General features: G+C 35.9%; 1 protein-coding gene across 5 annotated transcripts in view; it reads right to left on the minus strand.

Annotated features, from left to right (window-relative positions):
* The window catches only part of RALGAPA1 (Ral GTPase activating protein catalytic subunit alpha 1), a 129222-nt gene that overhangs the window by 20246 nt on the left and 82176 nt on the right, over positions 1-26800 (minus strand). For 4 of the 5 annotated variants that reach the window (XM_039704786.1, XM_039704785.1, XM_039704790.1 and 1 more), the window contains 4 exons: positions 26036-26159; positions 24228-24383; positions 13670-13828; positions 11393-11520 (listed from right to left, as the gene is read on the minus strand). In XM_039704786.1, coding sequence (XP_039560720.1) covers positions 11393-11520; positions 13670-13828; positions 24228-24383; positions 26036-26159 — 567 coding nt within the window. Of the gene's footprint in view, positions 1-11392; positions 11521-13669; positions 13831-24227; positions 24384-26035; positions 26160-26800 lie in introns of those variants that run through there. The other variant, XM_039704784.1, reaches the window with a different exon arrangement.

Consider the following 26800-nt stretch of genomic DNA (forward strand, 5'->3'; position numbering starts at 1 on the left):
GGAAGAATGGGCATTCAATGAATTATCTGTTTGAAATATAGCAGGAGCATACTAATACAAATGTATAGCACAAAGTATCAGTTTCGGTACCATTTATAGTGTATTGATGGTTCTACAAACCCTGAACTACATTTTAGCATGAAGTTAAAAAGTCAGATCAAATGGCTACCAGGATGGGAAGGATAAATACCTCAGTACTATAACTTTGCCTGTGTGGTTAAAAGAATAATGACAGTGATTAAAAATACTGCATTCATCCATACACTCATCCATGTTTTAGTAACAGGCTATGGACATGAAAACAAAACAGTGAAGAAAACAGTGCTGAAACCCATTTGCAGGCAGAATTCCCACTTCAACTTACAGGAAGGATTTGTCTTACTAATGTATCCAAGATGGGAATCAATGAATCCATAAGGCATGTTGTGCTAATTGTTTTGAAGCCCATTACAGCTGCCACTGCTTTAGGCTCTCTCTGGAGTGACGGAGCGCTGCTCCTGCGGTCACCTGGCAGCTGTGGGTTTGCAGGAGGCAGCAGCACAGGCACAGGGCCACCGGCCATGGCACTGAAGTTTAGTAAAGCTGTTGTACCAAACATACCAACAAAAGATGTTAAGGTTTGGGCTGAAGCAATGACTGCAACAAATGTGGAATACTATAGGCCAGAGGGGAACTGCAACCCCATAAACTAACTCCTGATGCTGGGAGAGGGATTCATCCTCATTCTGACATCCAGCATTACATCAGTTTTAACTCAAGTAATTAAGGCTGATAGGTGTAAAGAATACAGAAGCAAAACAAATTCTCTGCTCTCTGGTATTAGCATGAATGCTTAAGCTCACTGTTTTCACACATTCAAGTATTTAAATTTCTACTTTAAATACCTTCTCTGCATATGTAGACATATTAAGGGATGAGAAAGACAGTAAATGCATTTTCATGAAGAAATCACTCCAAACTGCAATATTACACAAGTAAAAATTATATTACTATGAAATACTGTCCAGTAAAAAGACTGCACATACAGGTATGTGTTAATTTTCCATTCCATACTACTAGTAACATAGGCAAATTCTCTAAAGAGAAATTCTGTCCTTAATTCTAATCTGTACTTTAATGAACTTTACAACTACCTTTTAAAAATTTTATAGTTGATAAGAATGTTTTCTCTTTACCTTAGGTTGCTGCAGTACCAGTAGCAGATAATCTACTTATAAGCCTCTTTGGAGGGCTTAAGTCAATTTTAAGAATGATTTTAAAACCTCAAAGTCAGGCTTCTATTTAAATGAAGGAAACAAATATGAATTTTCAGTTATTTCCCTTTTTTTACATTTTGAACAGCAATTAGCAAAGTAGCTAATCACTCTCCTCCCTAATGCCGTCAAGCTGTTGAGAGCAGTCTGCAGCACTACAATGGTACTATTGTGAACACAGCCTGGGCTTCCTTCCCACAGAGAGTTAAGTGGGCAGTTCCTGCTGCCCATGATTGGTGTCCAGTGAAACAATACTTAAGAGCCAGGTTTTATCAGTTCCACGCCAAAGAAGTGAAGCCAGGGAACCCAAGCCTTCATATCATGCTGAACCATATGCCAAGCCTGCTGGCCCTTAAGGTTTATCACTAGGAATCAGGATCCATCATGTCCCCTGTGAAATTTCACTTCACATACCTTCTGTGAAGTGCATGGCTTTGCTGAAAACTGACCTTTTTCCACAATTGGCATGAACAGATGGATGGTAACTATGGTTTAGCAAGCTGAAATTAAACGATTTTCTAATAGCATGCATGCTTCTGTGTTTGGGAGGAGAAGCATTCAGAAGGAGATAGATGTATTTGTGACCCATGGATTTATTCAGCTGCAGCTAATCGGCAATTAAACTATTTTCTCAGTGTCTAGAAAGTATATTGAGATTAATTTGATTGGCCAGGCTTCGATTAGGACTCACGTCCTTCGGATTGCCATATGGTAACTCCAATTACTGTAACACTAACTTTTAATCCTTGCTTTATGTTAGCTTATTCCATTTTTCTACTACGTGGCACGTACAGAATAAACTATAGTATTTTTGTTATAATTTTGACCCTGGTGAATATTTTTACATGAAGTGCATTCCATCTCCAGCTAGATATTTCCACATACTGCCAGGTATTATATACAAGCCCTTTTTCAGTAACTGAAGTACCGATCTGTAGGAGGATGAAGTCAACCAATGTTATAGTTTCTATTAATCTATTTTTTTTTTTTTGGTGCCTAAGATCTTCTAATCCTTCTGCTGGCACTGGAAAGCACGCCCCAACTGTTTTGATTACCATATGCAGAATGATGCAGAAACAGTTTGCCAACATCTTATTCAACTTACTGCAAAACATCACTCTGTCTCAAAATCATTATGGTTTTGCCAGTTTTGGTTGTTATAAATCATCTCCCACATTTTCCACCACTTTAAATATCAGAATCAACCATATGGAATGCCACATACTTATTTTTATATATACATGGATTTTAGTGTTTTAAAATACAAACCCTGCAAGTTGTTTGCATATCCCTTATCTGTTATGAGGGTGAATTTATGAAAAGGATTAAACCTATACACCATGCTGTTTTTTACAATGTAAAACCAGGGCTTAAATTGTTTAAAATTATTTCTTTACATCTGAGGAATGTCAGGAAAAATGGTTTAATCTTCTAAGCTTTTATTCACAGACTCCTGAGAGCTATCAAATAAATCTATATGAATTTTAACACCTTAAGGGGGCAAGAGTCTTAACATTTTAACAAAGGGCTTTTGTTACCCAAAACGTTTAATTAATTAATAAGGTTAAGTAGGTATTAACAAAAAACCTGTCACTTTGTGTTACACACATGGCAATCAACTCTGTGTAGCACTGAATTAGTTTATCTTTTTCATTCCTATTTAAGGACTCATAGCCTTCTCCCTTCAAAATTTATTTTTAAAAAGGGATTTATAGACTGTAAAAACACATTTAATAATGAAAGAGTGATTCCACTACTAACTTTCAGCTAAAATGCAAAAATTTCCTCCCTTAAAAATATGTTCTAACATGAAAAATTCCCTTCCCTCAAGGGATCTATACTGACATATCCAAACTCAGAAGTTCTAGAGGCTGATAAGGAGGCTGATAAAGCAGGTCACTGCTTTTCAGGACAGCTCACTGCCCTCCTTCTATCCTAAAACAGAATGCCACCAGCATAAGCCTACCCATATTTTGTTGAGAAATCAGTAGAACCAATATTTCTCCTTCAGAAGGGTAAATTATATTTATGAAAGAATATAGAAGTAAAAGAATCTAGAATATATTTTCCCAAACAGTACAAAAAGATCTGAGCCTCCCCCATAAGTGTCTACAACATCAACAGAGCACTCAGGTCTCTATAAGTGCAATTAATAGTAGAAAACAACATTACTACAGTCAATCAGTTTTGCTGACTTGATATTTTGTGTTTTTACCACTTTCAAGACAGTCTCATGAATTTCATTAGGGAAGAGTAGCTAATAAATAAAGCTGTACTGCTGACTGAAATATGCTGTAGATATCTTGTGATAACAACAGCACTATTAAACCCGTGTGCTCAAACTGTACCCTTTTACCATGTGTTTCAGGCCAGGCAGTTTCATGCCTGCAAAGGTCAAGGAGGAGATTTTTCTGGGAACCATACTAAGACACATTGGGAAATAAGGTGATGATTTGAGACAGCCAATGCGGCTGTCCTAAGGACAAATCAAGCCCAAATTTGGTGGCCTTCTACAACAGTGTTACAACATTGGTACATGAGCCAAGGGTAACTGATGTCATCTACTTGGATCTGTGCAAACCAACTGACACTGATATCCTTATTCCTAAATTTGAGAGATGTGGATGTGATGGAGGGACCACCCGGTGAATCAGGAATTGTCTGGATGATCACACTCAAGGAATTGTGATCAACAATACAATGTCACACTTCAACTTATTTCTCGCATTAAAAATACATAAAAACCAAGTGAAATTTTGTGAAATTATGTTCACTACATGAAAATGTAGCAAACACAGCAACTTGGTACACACATCTGCAAGTATTCTGCCAGCAGTTATTTGAAGTGTCTACATGACAAACACTAAGGCAAGAGTTTAAAAGCCTATCACAAATGTTGGCTCAATCAGTTGTCTCTAGTGGCTAAAATCAAAGGCATTTAAAGTGATGCTTTGGAATTATTCATTGCAAAACAATCCTATTCTTTCAACAGGTAACTAATAAATGATGGCTGAGAACAGGCTTGCACTACCTCTGAGATCCAATTGTTACTCAGGACACTGCCTACTTTTGCTCCCTGGTGCTGCATTTTAACTCTAATTGCATGATCAAGCCAATAAATTGGACTCAGGGGACAAAAAACCCTACAAAAGTACCTATCCTGACAAAACCAGAGGTTTCAAGAAAATGCACTTCAAACAGAACTGAGGCAAGATGAGACAAGCAAAGGAGAGGTATCAAGGCTTGAAAGATAGTCATTAATACTGACAGATTACTGTAATTCTGGCTGTCAAGGTGATCGATTTAAGCAGCATATGCCAATCAATACTCTTCTCATTTACTGAGCAGCATGAGATATATAGTTAGGCAAGATGTCCCTAAGACAGGATTTCAAACCATACTTAACAGACATAAATAGCACAATTTATGCTTTGGAATCTTAGCTCTTTTTTCATTAAGCCTTTTTTTTTAATTGGGCAAACTTCAACATGATGTTATTCATACAGAAGTTATTTTAGATTATTTTATTACACTGCATTGCCATTGTGCCAATTCTTTCACATAAGATATTTCAAACTGTACTACATTTCTGTATAACGTATTAAAACATTAATCTTGAACATGAAAATTCTTAAATGCAGCAGTTATTTAAGTACTGTGCATTTTGGTTTTTTTGGCATTAGTTTAGTTTGGCATTAGTTTGTCATTCTGAGCACTTTCGCCATTCATGGCCATACAAGTAATCTGGTATTACATCTTTCTGGTATTTTCCCAGCAATTTTACTTACAACAATCTCTTTTTGTTCAAAAATACTTGTGAAATCACAGAAAAATACATTAATTTGATGTATTACTTCAGAGGAAAAGTAGAGTACAGGTAAAGATATAGCTATTACAGTCATTGCATACCTACAAGGAGACACACACACACTGACCCCTACCTCTTTACAGATATATAGAGATGTAAGACTTTCCTCTTATATTTATGTTTCTTATAATGTGCATAGAAACTGATACATGATTCCTTAAATCCAAAATACCTGAACAGTCCATGACATACTTCTACAAGTTTTGGAAATCTTCAGTTTTTCATGTTACATCATTGTATGCAGGCATTTAATTAATCAATCAATCAATCAATCACATTTATACTTATTAAAATATCAAATAAGTTGTCAGCAGAACTAGGATCTGGGAAAACATCCAGAGCAATTCAAAGTACAGGAAAGTCCAAACATCATATTCTGTACCTTATGAGTCTTGCTTGAACTAGGAAAACAATTTTCACTGCTAAACAGTAAAATAGATTTCAGAAATAACTGTATTTTCTTCTGGAAAAAACAGCAGGAGTCATACGATGAACTCCTCCATGTCTCTTACTTGAAATCCTATCAGATAAGGCTACAACAGTAGTCATCAGGGATGGAATAAATATCCACTGAAATTCAGAAATTTGTAATTATTTGTGTAAAATATATAAAGTAGTTTAAAAAAAAGAGTACCAAGCATTATTTTTAATGTTGGTATCATCTCACCTGTGATGAGGAAAAAACCACAGAATAACAGGTGTGTTAAAATCTTATTAAATGTCCTGTATAAAAAATGTATTGCCAGAAATACAGCAAACTTTCTACACTCTTGGCATATGGCAAATGAAAAAAAATTTAAACCAGAAAATATTAGAAGAGCAATCGTAATTTCATGCATTATTCCTTTCACTGCACCAAAACTATGAGAGCAAGCAACCCTTATGCCTCTCTCATTTGATACACAGTTGTCATTGATGCAGTACTACTCTATTCACTTCTTCCCTTGGAGATGCTCATGCAGCTTTAAGATAGAAAACTTCCTGAAGAAAAGGAAACTGGCACTGCCAAAATCACTGCTATCCAGTTTTAACTTTTAAGTTTCTGTACAAGTGAGAAATCTTCAAAATCTTTTCAAGTTACAGTTTGAAAATTCAAATACAATAAATATTCTGAATTAAGTGAAACAAATGTAGCCAGAAGTCAGAAGAATACCCTTTGCTCACTTTATGTCATTAATAAAAACACTTGCTTCACTTGTCCAGGGTCTGCAATTCTATCTTGAGGCAGGAGATGGTCAAGCAGGAACAACAAACAGCAACATTACCAGTTCTAATAAAACCCTTTCTTGGGGCAGTTGAGTATCACCTCAAGAAAAAAACGCTTTTTCTGAGTGATCAGCCCCTAATACAGGGCAAACTTTAACAAACCACTCACAGACATACTTTATTCATAAATAAGTTACTGTCTTGCCAGACACCATATGGGGTTAATACCTTCCCTTTCTCTAGAAGACAACTGTCAAAAGATTAGCTACAATACATCAAAGTACCTACAGTGGTACTTGGATTGGTCCCACAATAGCAAGAAAGTTAGGAGGATGTCAAAATTTCAGTTTTGACAATAAAGATTAATTTATCCAGTCATTCAGATTAAGATTTACTCTATAACATTTTTTTAGATGGAATAATTAAAGCAGCATTATTTCTTGCTACTTAAATGAATTGGTTACATGTGACCAAAAAAAAAATCTCCAAAAACAAATGCCAGTTTTTGGCACTAGGTCAAAGACTTTGCAGATTATTAGAAAGAAGTGAAAATTGCTATGATGATTAAGGATAAAACAGTCATGCACATTCCAGGTATTCTAAAGTATCTGTAAATTTCAGATGTAAAAGATGTTAAAGAGGATTTAGCTTCTTACTGTGTGTCTTAAGTAGCATCTATAACAGGAGAATACTATGTAAGACAGAGAAGGTCTGAATTGCACTATCTGAATTTTGCAATAATTGTCAACACTCCAGAATTTGTGTACAATGAAAAAAGTGACACTATTTTTTTTCACAATTGCAGTTTCACTCTCACAAGGTTTCTAGTATTTGTCCTGCTTTGTTGCAATAATTGCAAAGTTGGATCACTGAAGGTGCCTACTATGTCAAGGTGTACCTCTTGGCATCTGGCTGACATCTGCTGTTTATTCAGGAAGTTCAAATAAAATTTTATATGAAGCCACAATGCTATTCTTCCAAATACTTAGTATTGATCCATTTTCCACACATGGTTGATTCTGAATTCAGAATGTGACAAAGTGCTTGGTCTGAGACACGAGCTATGACTAAAACTCTTCATATCAAAAATTTCAATGCAATTCACTAAATAAAGAGTATTTAACGATTCCTAAATATTGTTCCTCTTATTCTACATCATAGTGAAAATGATTATTCTCAACATTCAGCCCCATTATTACACCTGCATTTACGAGTTTTAGAAGTTTTCCCAGCATATAAGGAGATAAGTATGCATTTCTCAAGACAAAGGCAAATGCAATGAGAAGAAGCACATCAGCTCTGAGACAGAGAGGGGGTTACTGCTGCTTCATTAGCAAGACACCATGAGTATTTTGTGATTGTCACCTGCTTCTGTGTGCATGTACACCACCTGTTCCTGAGTGGGTACTGATACAAAAGAGCCAGGCTACCAAAAATTACTGGGGGACCAGAGAATCCTTGGAGGAGAAACTAAAGCAAATTCCACACACCACTGCAAAAACTCCACCCAAAATAGCAAAAGTCACACAGCTGCAGCAATGAGTGTGTCAAGAATCAAAAAAAGCAGGACACCTGCCATGCATGACTAATGTTTGCTGATAAAGGTAATAGATTTTTAATCTTAGAACATGACTATATGGAAACATATAGTATTCTGAGCAAAGAACAAAACCACAGAGCAGATAAAACCTTTACAAATCATTAACCAAATAAAATCTTTGAAGTGTTTTGCTATCTAAGTATCTTATCAGAAATGTCAAAATAATGTCAGCACGAGGAAGATGACTGACAGAATATGTCAGCCTCAGAAAGCTACTTCAGACCTTACAACGCATACTCCAAGTTGGAGAAAAGTGTAAGAGGGAGATGACCAGAATTTCTGGTATCCATGCAACCATTATTATAGCATTCACACATACTACCACTGGCACACTGTGATTAACAGACCAGCGCATTAAGGAAAAAGTTGCAATCAGGTTACGTGAAGAGGACTGAATATCCCTGCTGATTGCAAATGACAGCTGATTTTTTCAGTCAGGTCTGCACTTAGAAAATGCACTGTCTCAGAGGGTAGATAAGATCTCCTTGGAAGTCAGAGGGCCAAACTCAGTGCCAATTTTTTCCCATTCTATACTCAAGCAAATCGACAGTCTCAGTTTAATTAAGAGCTTACAGTGATTCATCACCTCAAGATCTACAATATGCAATTATAACCTATACTCAAGCAAATCGACACAGTCTTAGTTTAATTAAGAGCTTACAGTGATTCATCACCTCAAGATCTACAATATGCAATTATAAACATTCTTCAAAAATGGATAAGCACTGGCCTACATATATATCATTAACTCTCTACTATGTCAAAAAGTGCCCAGCAAGTATTATACAGTACCAGAAAAGAAAGCACACACCTGCAGGCAGAGAGACATCCGTACACTCGTGATAGCTTTGAAATTAACTACTTCTGCTGGTCTACTACTGTAAAATGAAGGGCTAATACAGAAATGCAGTACCTGACATCTGTTTTCTTTGACAAGTCTCAAGTACTCTTGTGCCCTTGACATCCACATTCAACTGGATATCTATTAACCATCATCAAAATTCCTAATAAACTAACACTGCTTAGTGTATTAGAGATTCATAAGTAAGTAAATGAAGATCAGTTTCAAGAACATCACTTCAGGATACTCTTTTACTGACACAGTTATGGTCCTGGACTTGTGGAAATCCTTGATCATCAGATTCACTTTTCCATTTCATGTACTTTTGTAAAATAGCACTTTTGTTCCCTTTTTCTTCCCTCTTCAAATGTATTGTTTTCACCACTCTGAGCCCTCTTTTTCTTTGCTCCAGCAATATTCCAACACAAGGCAAGGCCACCTTGATAACTGAATCCTGTCTGTCTTTCACAAGAGACATTAATTCTGGTAGTGTCTCCAGAAAAGCTATTTAACTACAGACCATAAAATATGCCTGTTCCCCGCACCCTTTAGTCCACTACAAACTTAAAAGCCAGAAGTGAACTGCTGCAGCCATAGCTAAAACATCCCAGAGGAAAAAAAGCAGGAGACAATGAAGACAGTCCTTGACATCTTCAACTCCCTGCTATCACAGGAACATAATTAGATTCAACTTTCAAATGTTCCCAGATAACAGACCACGTCCATGTTACAGGAAACATCCACCACTCTTAGTCATTCTTGTATGAGGGAAATTCCGTCTTGACCTCAAGTCTGGCCATGGGTTGAACACCAAGACCACGCCCATGACATTTTTAATCAAGAGGTTTTTCTGCCACTGAGACTTAGGCCCGATTTGAAATTTAGCATTTTTTGCTGTTCTCTACTGACACAACTGACTCCATCAGAGCCTAATTCAAGCCAGAAAAATTTGTAGAGTTTTTTTCTAATTTTACACCAGGCAAACATGTTTTAAAGAACTTCCCACAACACCATTTTAATTTTTAAATTATATTATACCGAACAGTAAACATAAGATACTCCAAGCCAGATGGAAAAAAAAATTCCACTGATGACTTAACAAAGCCATCATTTAATATCAGTGTCCAGTCAACTGGTACCCCACAAGCTTACCAAGTGATAACATGAAACCCACCAGCCAATGCTAGCTCAAATCAAATACACATAATGCCTTCCACCTATCATGCTAACCATACCAGGGGACATATTATCAGCATTTTAATGGAGGCCACATTATGTCATAAATGATAGGCTGTGCTTTGATGCATATTAAAAGCACAATTTGGAGAACTGAATTAAAAATACAGTGCACAGCTTCATGGAACTGGCCAATTCCTAGACACTGAGCTGGCAAGCTATGTCCAAGGAATTTAATAAACCTTTCATATTCTGTGATGCTTAAACACACAAGTCTGTGGGGTTTTTTTGGTTCTGGAAGTTTACTATCTCAAAGCAAATTGTTTTCCAATTGCTCATTGCTATACATCAATATAATGCTCTAAACCATCACTTTTGATGGTTGATGATGATAATGATAATACATTTTAAATTCTTTGACTAAGCTACTTGAGTAATGACAGAAAGATCGGACCTTTCCAAACATGAAAACACAATGAATCAACATGTGTCATCTACAGAAATGGCACAAACATCACTTAATGTGATCACATAAAACACATCCATCATTCATCTGTAAATCCATTTCATCATATCTAATCCAAAACTCTGCAACTATTAACAGTCAGCCACAGAAAAAATAGTATTTTAGCAACAACCTATTACATGACAAGAACTAGTAGTTACAGTTTTTTTAGAAATCTTTTGGATCAAAATTTAAACTTATCTTTCAGTTTATGGAATTCAGAAATTTCTTGATGATTTAACCAACAGGTTGATTTTAACTTGTTGATTTAACTAACAGAACTCAATCTAAAGTAAGGAAAAGGCACGTGACTGACTTACCTTATGTTTTTTAATTTATAGTTGATAAATCTGTTCTTCCAAGAGCAGCTCCTCCAAAACATACAATTTCAGTTCCAACAACAAAACCAGAAAAGAGACAGCTTTTTCTGACACATTTACAAATATGCTAACATGATTTTGACATCAACTTTCTGAGCTAAATAACATAATCTGCATGATGGAAGTTTCATAAACTTTTCAGATTGAAGGAAAGCAACACTCTTGGAACTACAAAATAACACTAAGTCACACTAATACTGGATAAATACTTAAGATATTAAGGAAAGAAAGCTTATTAACATAATGATATTGCTATTTTAGAAAGACTATTTACAAAATGGTTATGAAAATAATTTTGTTAACAAAAAATGACAAGTCCATGCTACAAAACATTAGAAATAGGCAATTTTTCAGCACTTTGTCCGTAGTTTATTTAATTTAAAAAGCTGGTCTTCATCTGAATGCTCTTCTATGGGTTTAAGTTCCTTAAAGGCAACACCACCACTAAAAAAATCAACATTCCCTATATTAATCTGAAAAAAAGAAAAAAACCCACGAATATCACAGCTGTAGAACTGCAAGGGAATGTATATGCCTTGGAAACCATTTGAGTGAAAGGATACAAGTTTTGGTATAATGGGATTAACGATTTCAATGCACGGCTTGCATTTATAGCTGTTGCACGAACCATAATAGGCAGAATTTTTCCATTCACAATAGCACCATCAAAGAGTGGACCAAAAAATGGAACCTGAATAAAAAATTAAGAAGTTCAACATAAAGCAAGACAAGATCATAGCTATAACAATTAGCAATCAACATTAACAATAGAGCACTCAAATATATGTCTTTTTCCCTCCTCATTGCTAGATAATCAAACCAGTTATTGTGTTGCAAGTCAGACCTTTTCTCTTGTGGAAATATACAGCCATATAACTGCTTGATATCCTTGGCAACAGATAACACAGCATTTGAAAAAAAATTAAGTAACTATTTGAATGTCTCATCAAAGATCATTTCCAACATTTGCTGCAAAAATCCTAGGAACAGTCATGCATATAATGTTTATGAGGTTGATAGGCTAGATGATAATATTATAGAGGGTAAGAAGCAAAAGAAGTAATTACTCAAATTCTAACATATTTTTTATCATGGCTGTAGTTATTAACATTTCTATAAAGACCAACCCAGTGTGAAAGTGTCATACAGTTACTGGTGTATTGACCTTTACCTTCTATTTTTTTTCTTCTGTTCTTGTTCCTTTCCACATTATCTGAATAAAAACACTGTAAGCCCTTTACAGAAGAAATCTGTGGTGAAAGTTTCGCCTCTTTGGAGCCTAACTGTAAAACCTTATTTGTGAGATCAGTAGAAAAACTCAATATTTAGTACAGCTAGCTCCCAAAAGGTGAACAGAACAGATAGATCTTATGTTTTGGTGTTACATATCTCCCTAATCCATCATCATTTTGCAATTAAAACAAAACAAACATTCAGTATTAAGTATCTTCATTTCCTGTACATGTGAATAAAGTTCTGAAGCGGCTGACATAAAAGAGGAGAAAAGCAGCAAAATTTGTGCATCAGCTCAGCAAAGAAAGCAGAATGTACATTAAATATTCTTCCTGCTAAAAGGAAACAAATGCTGCAAAAGAATTTTAAATCCCTGTGTTATCTTTGCCATTAGTTATTTACTGTAGTTTTGAGAATACTGAAATCTGATGGAAGGCACTTTTTTCACATACAAGGACTTCTTTTTGGACTAACAACAATCTCTGTTTTCAGCAGTTTTTGTTTTCCTTCTTAGCCTGCAGGCTCCCAATAATACAACTATTTGTATTTAAAATATGCCTATTAGTTAAAAATATAAGTAATCCAACAGTTACAAGACTGACTATTATTTCATGCCTATCAATAGATAGAGGCAATCATCATAATGAGGTAATCCTATTTCTGCCATACCTCATTTATTAATATGAGTGCTTGTAATAATCATTTTCATAAAGTATAGAAATTCATGGCAAGTGACATCACACACAGAAGTTAGGTAGTACAAATACTCATGACTACTTTTACTTAGTCAGTTTAGTGTTCAGAACCCTAAACCACTGCTTTAAGAACAGGGCCAGCACTGACATTTGAGGAACAGTCATTAGAAAGAATGTGGGCTCTTATGCCTAAGGGCTGAGTGGCCTTGCTTTACTGAATCATCTCCAGATTCTTGTGTGGAGATAAGAAGAAAGTAAAAAAGAGGTTTGAGAGGAAAAAAGGGGAATATGACACGGATGGAGGAAGTTGGAATAGGCCATTATTCAACTACCTCGGATACTTATCAAATTTGATAAAAAAGTTCAACAAGTTTACTGTAATATTTAAATTACTATGCAGAATATTCTAGCTTTGTTGCCAGATTATGTTGTTAGCAGATACACCTTACAGCATCAGGCCTCTACAATTTCAAGTTACTATGCACTGTACTCACTGAGCTCTCCCTTTTCCCTCCTACCACCACTGCAACTGTCCATGCTTATGACATCACCTTGTTGGATCAATCTATTAACCAAAACCTCAGATTTTAAACAAAACTCAGTTTATGTTAAACACATGAAGGAAACACAAAAGAAAACAAACTCTTACCTCAGGCTTTTTCATTATCTGGATACTGAACATATGGTTTTTCATGGGATAGATAACTATAAGAACATCACCAAATTCTGTTGGAATGATTCCTCTTCTATAATCTCGAGTATGTTCTGACCAGACATTACCACCACTGCAACTGTCCATGCTTAAGACATTACCTTGTTGGATCAATCTATTACATCAAAACCTCAGATTCTAAACAAAACTCAGTTCATGTTAAACACATGAAGGAAAAATAAAAGAAAACAAACTCTTACCTCAGGCTTTTTCATTATCTGGATACTGAACATATGGTTTTTCATGGGATAGATAACTATAAGAACATCACCAAATTCTGTTGGAATGATTCCTCTTCTATAATCTCGAGTATGTTCTGACCAGACAATGTGTACTTCATCATTTCCTAAATGTCTTAGCTGGAAAAATCAGGGATAAAATGCTATCAGTTTGAATATTCTTAATTAATATTCTATAGCCATATTGCTATATTAAATGTACATATTTAAAATGACAAACACACTAAAAAAAGTGAAGAAAAATTAGCAAAATAACCAAATTACACAATAGTTCTTTTACAATTTCAGTGTATTAGTTGACAGGACTGGTTTGTGCTATAGATTTTTACATATTGGTGTTAATTTCCATTCAAATGAACAGATACATGAATATCTGTTTGCTACTGGAAGCTAAAATTTTGTTGATATTTTCTCAAGAATGCAGAGTGGTTCAACCCAATTTAATAAAATGTGTTCAAAATTGCCATCACTGATCAGCAGAAAATTACTACATTCTGTATGAACTTCTAAAGTGTATGAATGGAGATCTGTTTAAAAGTTACACATCTGAGAAGTTAACCTCATCACTCAGCCAAATTCCAAACTGCCTACTACAAACAAAACGCTTTTAAAGGAGAACAGCTACTGCCTTCTCCATAGCTCCCAAAAGAAGTAAGATAAATGCTAATTTTCCATGAAACCAGGACACCTTTGTAAAAATAACCCTGCTCCCCTACAAACTATGAAATGGTTCTTGTTCTGGCTCAGAATGGCTGAATGGGTTCCTCAAAATCCATGCTGTACCCTCAGATATAATCATATAACCAGATTAAGGAATTCCCTGAACACTCTGGAATTACCTGACCGAAGAACCAAAACACTCCTTCTGATAAACATTATCTTCTGACACCAAATGTTCACATCATGTAGAGAAGCTTTATGTATACTGATCAAATACATTCAGATTATAAAATGTGAGACTCTTTCCACTAAAAGTTATTTCTGAAAATTCAAACTGGAATATCTTTTTTATCTCCTAGTGCATCACCCTTTATTGACAATTGTCTTCACCCCTGTTCTCAGCTTGTTTCCATAGCTTTAGGCAGATGGAACTTGTCAAACAATCACCTTGATGTTATTCAAAGGGCTGCACTGTTTGACACGTAACATACAAATACCACTCTGAGCATGTACAAGAAGCTATTCTATATAAAAAAGCAACAATTTTCCATAGCACTTTTAGAACACAATTGCACATTAAATAAAAGCAAAACACATGCACAGTCTTGAGAGAAATTTAAGAGAGAAATTTAATTGCAATTATTCTTTTTTTTTGTTTTACAAAATCTCCTGGAATGCTACCTTTTTTTTATCTGAAGGCTCTTGAGAGAAATTTAATTGCAATTATTCTTTTATTTTGTTTTACAAAATCTCCTGGAATGCTACCTTTTTTTTATCTGAAGGCCTACACTAGTTGTCAGTAGCAGTTGTCAAAAAAGAGGCAAAAAAGAAAAAAAAAAGAAAAATGAGAAAAAGAAGCTGTCTCTGCTCTTCTCTGTTAGCTTTAAATGGTATCGGACTGAAGAACAGGGTTGTATTTCTATTAAAAAAACCAGGATTTTCTTCAGTGTTGGACTGGGCAAAGGACAGGCAGCTTCAATACCCTTCTTTGATGCTCAACAAGTAATTTGTTTTGTCTGGACCAGACTGTACATACACCTACTCTAAAACGGCTGTGGTGCCTTTGAAGGTAGCTGTTCTTGCCTCTTGTGTAGACAGCTGAATTATTTTGAACAACACTTACTTAGGGAGACTCCTGCACCAGCACTTAAACCAAACCCAGCAAAAGAACTGGTTATATCAACATTCACTAAACTGAGCTTTATTTTACTAAGTTAGAATAAAGCCAGACAGCAACCTGAATGGCTGATGTGCAACAAACAGCAGCTGAAGGACCCCTGGATAGCACTTTACTATGACAAACATCATAAAAGACAATTAATTGCAAAATTGACCCTTTCCTACCTTAGAATCTTGGAATCATTTAGGTTGGAAAAGACCTACAAGACTATCAAGATCATCTGTTAACCTAACACTGCCAAGTCCATCACTAAACCGTGTCACTAAGCACCACACCTATACATCTTTTAAGTAGCTTTAGGGATGACAACTCCATCACTTCCCCGGGTAACCTGTTCCAATGCTTGACTACTCTTTCTGTTAAGAAGATTTTCATAATACCCAGCCTAAACTGCCCCTAGTGTAAGTTGAGGCCACTTCCTTGTCCTGTCTCTTGTTACTTGGGAGAGCAGACTCACCTCTGCATTGTTACAACCTCCTTTCATGTAGCTGTAGAAAGCAATAAAATCAGTAAGAGTAGTAAGAGAGTGACAAGAGCACACCTAGTTATTTTTTCTTTCCTGGCTATAGCTTGGAGGACTTGGTAAGATAAACTCCAAAATACACAACAAAGAACCCTCCAACACCCCAAAATCACCAGAAAAGCAACTTCTCCTTCTTACCTTTTAGTTTTGCAGCAAAACATTAATTAAAGAAACCTTGCACTGTGGCAACAGAACAGCCCCATCCATCAATTTTCATCAGGGCAGAGTTCTATCTTTTAAGTTTACACAAGGCTCAGCTTCATCTCAGTCTCTTCTAGCACTGCTGTCTAATAAATAAATCAGTATCCTTAGCCTCCTCTCTTTTGGTCACAGTTAACCAACTTCTCTCTTCAGGCATAAGATAATTTTTAAAATGGATCACAAACATGATCCGAGGGGGGAAAATATATGCCAGGTTTTTGTTTTAAATTCAGCTCATTTCATTGTACTGGTCTCATAGCCCAAGAAAACAACTTGTTGGCACCTTTTTTTGAAGTGTGACAGGAGTGGAAAGCCGGGTTGTCACATCTTAAACTGGCTATATCACCAGAGAAGTCAGTGAGGAATTGCACCTCAGATTAAAAAAAAAAAAAAATTCCCATTTTGCTTCCTTAGCAAAGTGACAGTCAAACTAGCTGTTGAAATATGACAATGATAAGGTATCAGGGACTGACAGGCTTGCACTTAGAAGGAAGTGAAAAGCTCAGGGAGAATGAGGCTGCCCAGCCAAAGAGAAAGCACGAGGCAAATCAGTTTGGACGTGAAGTGTTGTGGAGTGTAAAAACCCACATGATCCTAGACTGAGGGATGGCCATCTGGAGCACTGACTGAACTCACTGAACCAACTGCCAAAAAGCAGAACTGGGGCTGATACACCATCACTGCACTGCACCATTCATAATTCAGCAAGATCAAACTATTTACTAAAAGAAATTTTCTTCCTTTACTTGCTATCTTTGGACTCAGAGACAATAAACTCACAGACTGTTAGAAACAAGTGATGGTGACAGTATACATGCCAAATAAACAGCTTTAAGATCCAAAACATATAGAGAGTTTAGATACTGCAGCTTCTTGAGGGCATCACTGCCTCTGAATTTCAGTTGTCACAGATCGCCCTGTGTACCTGATACTGATACCTGCAGTTAATCAAAAAGGATACGAGCTCTTGCACTTCTATGAAAGTTACCCAGATGGAGCATCACTACTGATGCATGTTTTCACATTAGACTGAAACAGATATTGCTCTGATAAAAGTGTACTGTGTGGTTATTTCAGCAGGATTACTGACAAGGGACACATATTTTTGGATGCCAAGTGTACTGAAGCCATCAGCAACTTTTCTTTCCAATTTCCAAGTCTGCTTAATACTCAAATAATCATGTGAGAATACACACCAGGCTGAAAGCAGAAACTTCTTCAGAGGAAAAAGGAAAATGCTTCAGACTACTTCAGAATTCCAAATCCTGTCAAATGTATTTTACCTCATGATTACTGTCAAGAATGGTCTGGCAATGACCCAGTTTGAGTAAAATGTAGAATGGCATCTCTGTGACATGTAATGGATTAAGAGTCAAAATCAGAGGATGCAAGTAGATGGATGATGGTATAAAGTATGAACGGTGGTATATAACAAAAAGAGAAGAACTCAGGATCAAAACCTTGTTTCTATTATAGGTGGTGAGATGTCTGACAAAAATAATAGACAAGAAAACAAAGGTTTTTTCAGAAGAAACTCTGACACTACTAAGACAGTGTTTCTTATTGCTTCTTTCAGATGTCCTTGCCTTGGTCAGCAACAAAAGCTTCTGAAAAAGCACAAATGGTGGTAACTTGACTGATCAACAACACTTGATTCATGGAAGAGATCTGATACCTGAAATTGACTTGAAAAGTTTTCCTGGCTTATTTAATCTGCTAGGTTTTGCATAAAATTTCAGATTTCTTCTCATTTTTCATTTGAGAACCTTACAATTCAGCAGTGCTAAACAAGCAAGATCTCCTGCAAGCACAGCAAACATTTTAAGAATCCATCATTCACTGTAATTATTACATCACAGGAGAACCAGAGACTGACCTCTTTCAACTTTAATCTGGATTCTTTACTTCTTTGTATTGAATGGGAAGCATCACAGAATTCAGTGCCCTGGACATAAGTAGGAGAAATATACTGAGCTCCAACTACCTCTGCTCATTGAAACCTTAAGGACAGAAAAAAACATGATTCCCCAAGAAGGTGTGGTCCCAGTGTGACCTATCAGAATGGGATTTGGTGCACACAGAATGGACAGCTGTCAAGACAGAATTCTGTGTTTATGGTTATTCAAAACTCACTACCAGTTGTCTTCACGCTTATTTCCTGACCTTGTGTTCCTGAATTTACAATTTCTTATGTGCTTACATCACAGTAAGCCTAACAAAGTGCAAATCGGTACCAGAGACGTAAGTCACTGCAGTAATATAAATAATAAAAAAGTCCTAAAATAATGTTATACATTAAGGTGGTGATACACTGGAAACACCTGGAATTATAGGTTATATACCAGTATTCTAACACTTTAAATGCAGATCACATTGCCCCAGAGAGTTCATTAACTAAGCATAAGACATGACACAAAACATGGAGATGAACAAATGCAAAGAAGGTGTTTTACAAATGTAAAAAGGTGTTAAAGATTAGAAAAATGTTGTTTATATCAGCATTCTTCAAGAATGAAAGTGTCAAGACCAGAGAAAGGAAGGTTCAGCAATGAAAACAACAGTTTATGATACAGAGAATAAATTTTAACTGTGTGTATGGAAAGGTTATGTTGGAAGAAACCTTAGGTGGGGGAAAAAACAGTCGTAAGCACAGAATGAATGTAAGAATCCAGAAAGTGGACCAAATTAAAGATTATTTCAGGCTATTGGGCACAAGTGACAGGCACAATGGTCATGTTATCTGTGGTGATCAGGAAAGGTGGCAATGAGAAAGAGATTAAGAGCTCTGTTTTAGCCATTTTAAACCTGAGCTGTCGGGAAGACAGCCCTGAGGAGATAAAAGAGACAAACAGATTTTTTTTAAGGCTTGCTTTGAAACTCTACTCCATTAGAACAAATATATAAAAATGACTGACTGTTAGGTTACCTGAAATTTCAAATTTAACTCAAAATACTTTAAAATATTCTTACTCTATAACCATCATCATGTGTCAGCTCTCCTAATACATTTATGTTAACTGAATACAAAAGAAACGTGAAATAAATATAACCAGGAGGGATGATCAAATCTAATTTTGATACATTAGTGTCATATGCTGTACATGTTACAATAGCAGCCAGACTTTAAACTAAGCTGCAGGCTATACTGAAATTTCCAAATGGCAGATTGTTCTAAGTGATACCAAGTATAATTGAAGTAATAAACGATAGTAAAAGCAAAGCACACTGTCAGGAAGAATTTAAGTATTTACTTTTTAAAATTAAATGAGTTAGGTTTGGAAAGGCAAGACAAGTGAAATAATGCAGGGCTCAATTTACTGAAAATTCCTTTTATTTATCTGTTACATTAACCCTTGAACTCTTGCCAAAATTACTGTAATTTCTAATACCCACTTACCTAAAGGAGGCCGAAAAAAGCTATTATATTTTCTTCTGATAGAACAGCTAGCCTCAACTTTTTTCTTTTTCAAAAATTGAAGTGTTTATTACAAAAAGAACAAAAGGAGCAAAGATACATGAAATAATGGCTTTATGCAGCTACTTTTGTCCATTTAATGTTCACAGCACTACTGTTTACAGCGCATGCACCTTCTAGATGAATCTTTCACAAAACTTTGTCTCAATAACTGTGGTATGTTAGGGGTTTTGTTTGGTTTGGGTTTTTAGCAATATGTGTATCTAACTGTAACAAAAAAAAATACTGTACTAATAATTCACATCTAAAAACCTTCAAGTTCCCAATACATGTTAGCAACACAATTAAAAAAACATAAGTACTGGGAGCTGTAACAATTTCATGTGGTTAGGATCATGTCATGCACAACTTAGAATTGTGTAATATACCAAAAGCTCAAGATTAATTATTATTCTAATCACTAACAACATTACTGCTTTTTATTTACATACTGTGTCTATAACATTCTCACTTAAAATGCACTCACTCCTTTAGCAAGTTTCTCCTAAGGAAGGGGGAACTAGACAGGTGATAGCTCATTTATGTGCCTCTACAACCTTTCTCATTCTGTGAACTGAGTCTTCACATTACTTAGTTCTCATATTCTCTGCAAGTTTGTAAGGCTAGTGTAAATACTTTTTACTCTAACCTTTAATTGTAACAAAACCAGAATGGATTGCATTATCAGCATTAAACATTTAATTTTGTATTTGCAAATTAAATTATTTTATGTACACATTTCAATCTTAAGTTCCATTACACAATCAGAAGTTTTTCATTGGTTCTTGAATTCATGTCTATTTTTGCCCTTGTTCATATCTTCAGAAACAAATGGAAGTATCAAGACACTTCAGAGGTATCAAGACACTTAAAAGTTTAATTTACTACTCTCTAAGACTGATGGAAAATCGGTTTTAAAATGGCTTAGCCCCTAAACAACAGAATCTTGATTTTACAGTGGCTCAACTGGCAGGAAGAAGTTTTGTTTTAATTTAATTTAATTTCCATTTATAAGATGAACCTATCATGTACCTCTAGGCACATTTACAATATAAAAACCAGCAGCCATTTGAAGACAAGTCCTGCAAGTTTCTTGTTTTTCTCCCATTGAATAAAACAGACCAAAAAATGCCATGAAAGACCTGTAGAGAAGCCCAAATCCCAAGTTTCTCTGAAGGTCATGACGAGTACATGCACTCAGAACAATTAGAACTGTTAGCAGTCACATGGCTCTCAAATAATTTTGATAGTGTGTGTGAGCTGATTTCACAAAACACAATCCTTTTGCTGATATGTTCAGTCCAAGCAGCATGAGTAGTTGCAGAAATATACTGTTTTCCTACTCATGTCTCCTGATAGCACTTGCTGATTTATCCCAACATGTAAACTTTAGCTGATGTTTCTTTCAAGTTTAGGATGAATTTCTCAACATCTCTCTTTGCTGCTGGGTCCTTTATATCTAATACTTCTTTCCACAAAGTCTTTACACACTGAGTAGAAGCGCTAAAAGTCTTACCTACTCTACTTCCTTTACTTAACATATCATCATTAAACATACACAAAATGAACAGCTTTTAAACATCATTGGATTTGATTGGAATGGGCCAAAAACTTTTAGGGAAGGGAGGAGAAACAGAGAGGCTCACAAGCCTCTGTTCTTGGGCTGAAATATGCTGAAAATATGCTGAAAAAGAACAAAATCAACACACTGAGGAAGAACAGATAAGAAACCCACAGAGAAAAAAAGTAGCTTTATTTAACAGTCAACCAGTAGCTGAGCCACAAAAATAATCTCAATCTATTGATACACCCTACATATCCATACAGACCTCAAATATTCAAAATCACTGATGAGTGAGACTGTTGGTAAAGCAGGAGAGAAACAGGCCTGGGGAAAGCTGGAATTGTGAAGAAGCCCAGCTGACACAATTTTCACAAGCTGAGTCACAGGAAGCCTGGACCAGCCCTGAACCTTGCCTGGCAAGAACAGCTACAGGTAAAGGCAGGGTACTCTGTGGTGGTGTATCCCTCCCTACCCCCTTGGACTTAGAAATGCTCATTCGGCCTTGGCCTTGACCAACAGCACATGGGCTAAGCTCCTCTTCAGTGTATCAGAAACACTGTCTGGTCCCAGGAGCTTGTGCTATCTAATGAGCTCCTGTTTTTAATGAACAACCTTGGAAGCTTGTTTTTCTTGCATGAATAACAGTCCAAGTGGAACTGGTAATCAAAGTTGTAATGAAACTTTCAAAGAAATTTACCAACCCAAATTGTGGACAGAATGGAAAATTCCTATGACTAAATTCAACTCTCTTGCAGCTCTTTAAACAGTGGCTGGAAGTGAGACCCTTTGAGCTCTCCTGGCTGCAGCCAGCAATCTCTGAATGGGACAAACCTCAGCGGCAGCAAACTCTCAAGTTTGTTGTACTCAGAGGATTGCTGCCAAATGCCACCAATGGAGCCTGGGCTGATACTCCTGCTGCTCATGGACCAAGCCTTTCACTTGTTGAGAAGATGCAAAGGCATCTGACATGAGTGGTTCAGTGAACTCAAGGAGAATTTTTTACAGGCGTATACCTTACACATACTCCTTTAGATCTGTGTGCATGCAAGTGTAAATGTGCTGTAGCAACTGTACTATGAATGTTGTTCTCAGATTAAGTACTTTATATTTATAAGTAAGTTAGCCTATAAGTGAGTTACTGTTGTGCTATAGTAAATTCTATAGAAGCTTTTGTTAAATTGTTTAAATTAAGCTATCGATGTTAAGTGCTGTTAAGTTCACATGCCAGAAAAAGCTGTAAGCCTAAACTGTTGCTCAGGTCTGGGGCTGTTTGGCAAGGGGATCCACTCTGAACCTTGTGACTCATTGGCAGGATCTTCCTCATTGCTTTTTATCCTTACCCTTTCCCATCCTTACCCTTTTTTCATCCCCTGCCTCCACACAGACCATACTTGGTTGATTTTAGATTGATTGATTGATTTTTTGTTTTAGCCTGACTTATCTCTGTGTGCGTTAAGTGTGCAGTAGGCAGTACACTGAAACTTGCCAATGAACTGTGTCACACTTTTATTTGAATATTACACCTGCTTTTGCCAATGCCTTTGCTGGTCATTCTTCAAGCTACCTAAAACACTCCTTCATGACATGCTCCTGGAAACAGACATGAGATCTTGCCTCTGTGTTCAGCTGAAGTCCACAGCATTTTCAAATTATTCAATATTAATTATTTTTCACTATTAACTATTTTTCACCCGTCTTCCCCCTTTTCAACACTTTGTAATGATCTAATTCCAACATATTATAAACAAACATTTTAAGGTTAATTACAATCTGTGTTTTATGAAATTATGTTTTTGTTTAAAAAATAAAGAAGCCAGTCAACTTAAACAGACCCCCGACTTGTTCTATACTAAAACAGTAGCAACAACCTAATTTTAAAATGAGTTATTTTTGCTATTAACCACTTCTATAAATCATTTAACAACCTTAGTATTACCCTGATTCTACTTTAGGAAATAAAGAACAGAAAGGATGCAGCATAATAGGAACACAAGCAAAAGCATTTTTAATTCAAAAACCCCACCAAACCAACCCGAGATGGAACAGTGAGAAGTCAGAATTCATAGTTAGTCTATAATAAGAACAATAATATTTTTTCTTCAAGTTGAACACAAAGAAAAAGAAGTCATTAATAATTGAAGCTTGCCAGAGGCATGGCTATTTCTCTCTTTACTAACTGTCTACCATCTAATTTAATTACAAGTATTAAAGTCCATGCTGAGGTCAACCAGCTTCAGTTCTTCCAATATTACACTTCAACCAGCGCTCATTAACGTGTCTAGTGAATGGATTAGCACATCTGAAGATGTATGTATGCAGGATGGGGGGACAGTCTGAGGACAGCTAATTGTTCATTTATAGTAGGACACATGTTCGAGACTGTAACTTATTATCACTAATGTGGAATTTATTAAATTCTAAAGAAAAAAATACCAATACAGAAACCCATTCTTTTTCTTAATGCAGCATAAGAGATCATATCACTGTTGAGAATCTGTGCTTCCTCCAGGACAATACACCTTTCATACAATAAACATAGTTTTAATATTTTAAACTTTTTTTAAAGGGAAAATTATGTTAATAACCTGCACATGACCCTTAGGTGAATAAAAAGTCATCTTAGAAAGCACTCACCACATATTTCTTAATTGGTATCTAAGGTTTCAAAAGTACTAAGATATCATTCAGACGTAATACTTTTGTTTCTGCACCAGCCATTACTTCCCTCCACTTTTCACAAGTTCTTGCCAACAATTCCAATGATGGTAAAAATCACCAGTATGGTAAAATTAGAAATTGGCAGAGAATATACAAACTTGACAGGTAAAGATGGTGTTTTGTTGTTGTGTTGGATTTTTTTTGAAGTTACTGGATTTTCTTTGACTGATTTCTCTATGTTTATTACCAAGAGAACACTGTTTATTCAGAGACACCTACCTTTTTTGTTAAAGAGTCATCTGAATCAGAAGGCATTCTTGTTGACACATGGAACATGACTTCCACTGTTGAGGTAGCAAAATATGGAGTGGTCAATCCAGTGCTTTTGTTTTTTTGCAGTCCTCCCATAAAGCCACAATGGTTTGTGAGATTTACCTATAAATAAAAACCAGGAAATTTTACAAGAAAAAAAAAATCAGGTAATAAATACATGCTTTATACTTTAAAATGCACTTTCAACTGAACTTTAAAAGTGAAGATCCTTTTCCCAACAGTAATGTTACACTTGGTTTCTAAAAGAGCTCAGACTTGCTGACTAGACTGAAAACAACTGCAGCGCACTAGCATTCTGTATTCCATGGTCACCACAGAAGCTACTGGAAAGATGAGGTTAGAAGAAAGGAAAGATTGTGTAAATAATATTTACTGCATTGTTCCCTGATCATTTGAGTGTACACATTTACATGTGCTTTCTGGTTTTCTTTTTAAATTCTCTTACACTACTTGAACCTTGACCTTAGCTTTGGAAAAAACTCTGTGTAACAGTCAGGGAATCTATTACTTTCCAAATATTTTTTTGAGATTTTTTCATTCTGTGAATATAAAAAAAAAATCACAGGAAACAAACTGATAATTTGTAAATAAGCTTTTAAGTCTTAGATCAATGGGAAATAGTCTGGCACTGAAGTAAGTAAGCATGTTAAATGTGCTGTTTCACCTTTAAAACAGTGACTACAAAAAGTTGCTTTTCAGATGTGAATACATTTAATCTCTGCCCACATGGGATATATTTGTTTTCTTGATACTAAAGGATGAGTATTTAATGTAAAAATATTAGTTGTCTCATTATGGAATATTAATCCAAACTAGCAACTCTTTAGCTAATACTGCCTAAGAGAATTAAACCACTAAAGAAGGATATTTTATGGTACTAGTGTTGGTTTTTTTTCCCTCCTGAATGTGGAAAATAAACATCTATGCTCATGAAAGTCAGCAGACTTGTAGCTGTTTTCCTCTGTTCCTGTGGGAAAGTCAGTCATTATCCACACAGTTAATCTGGTAGTGTCCTTTTATACCTAAGGAGTAAAGAAACACAAAGAACAAATAAGATAGACACTCATGTGGACACTCCTGATGAGCACAATTTGTAAGAGAAGCAAAAAAACTGCAGCTTCCCATACAGCCAACCAGGACCAAAAGCCATTCCTGTATTCTGTGCAACAGTGCCAAATTGAACTTTACAGTGGTAATTAATCCTGTGCATCTGAAAGAAAGATGGAAAAAAGGAAATCCTTATGACAGTATTGAACAAGTGACTAAAGAGCTGCAGGCCCACATAGATGATTGGGTAGATCACAATATTTCTGACTGGAAGAGAAGTAGAGTGGAGTGTGTGAACATGCCTGCAGTGGAAGGCAGGAAGAAGAGAGTATGTGAGAAGCTGCTTGTCTGTACTTTGTGAAGTTCCAAATTTGAGCAAAGCTCAAACTTCAATGGACTTCATACTTTACAAGCTTAGAGGGAAATCAAGATACCTCCTAATCAGCCCATGAAAGCCAAGTACAGGACTGCACATTAAAGAATTATTTTTGCCTGCATAGACTTTCTTCAGTTGTTGAGAGTTTGAATTTAAATGGCCAGGAATGCTAATGAAACTAAACCAGGAATTTTTCTCTAAGTTCCATTTCTAAACTGGTGTATTTCAGTACTTGTGAGAAATGTTGAAGAGCCAAAGACTTGTAATATATGAAGGTATCAGTAATTGTCTTTATAAAAAATCCTAGGATAAAAACATTTAATAAATATACCTCCCAGCCAAGACCAGCTACAAAATCCTCATAGGCTTGACTTCCCCCAGTATTCGTAAGAATGGAGTGTTTATCTTCCTGTCCCTCAGCAACATAAAACACTGCAATCTTGTGTGTCTCTCGGCTGTAAAACAGAATGGTCATTGCATGACAGTGCCATAACCAACACAGAATGAAAATATGCAAACAATATACACAGAGCATGGCTTTTAAAGCATAAAAAAGCACAGTGGAATTACACTACAATGATCTGGCTTCTTTTTGGATATCCCCTATATTTTCATGTCCTCATTCTGTCCTTTCTGGTGTCATCTTCTCTAGAGCCTGAAGTTTTGCTGTACATGAGCAGCATTTACCCCTTTCATCACTTCCGAGATGTAGGGTGGTGCTGCCTGTACCAATTACTAATAGAATAGGTGGGCTTTTGACATGGGAAAACCTGTAATGTGGGCATTGCACTGCCCATTAACAACAGCACCTTCTGAAAACTGTGAAAATGCAGCTTGTCCAACTGAATGAGGAATCTTTACAAATTTTTAAAATGTTTTTAAAATAATCATTTAAATGCCTTCTGTTGACAGGTTATTGTTAGACATTGGAACAAATGGAGATGGTTTCTCACAATTCTACAACTTCCACTGGGTTTTGTTTCAGCTTCTACAAAAACAAGTCAGTTTTCAATTCTGTGCTACAATTCTAACTAGAAGTCCATGTCTTCAAATACTGGGATCATGTGAAACAGCTAAACAATCAACTAAACTTAAA

The sequence above is a fragment of the Passer montanus genome, unplaced genomic scaffold, assembly GCF_014805655.1.
Source record: "Passer montanus isolate IOZ18808 unplaced genomic scaffold, ASM1480565v1 scaffold18, whole genome shotgun sequence".
Classification (NCBI taxonomy): Eukaryota; Metazoa; Chordata; class Aves; order Passeriformes; family Passeridae; genus Passer; species Passer montanus.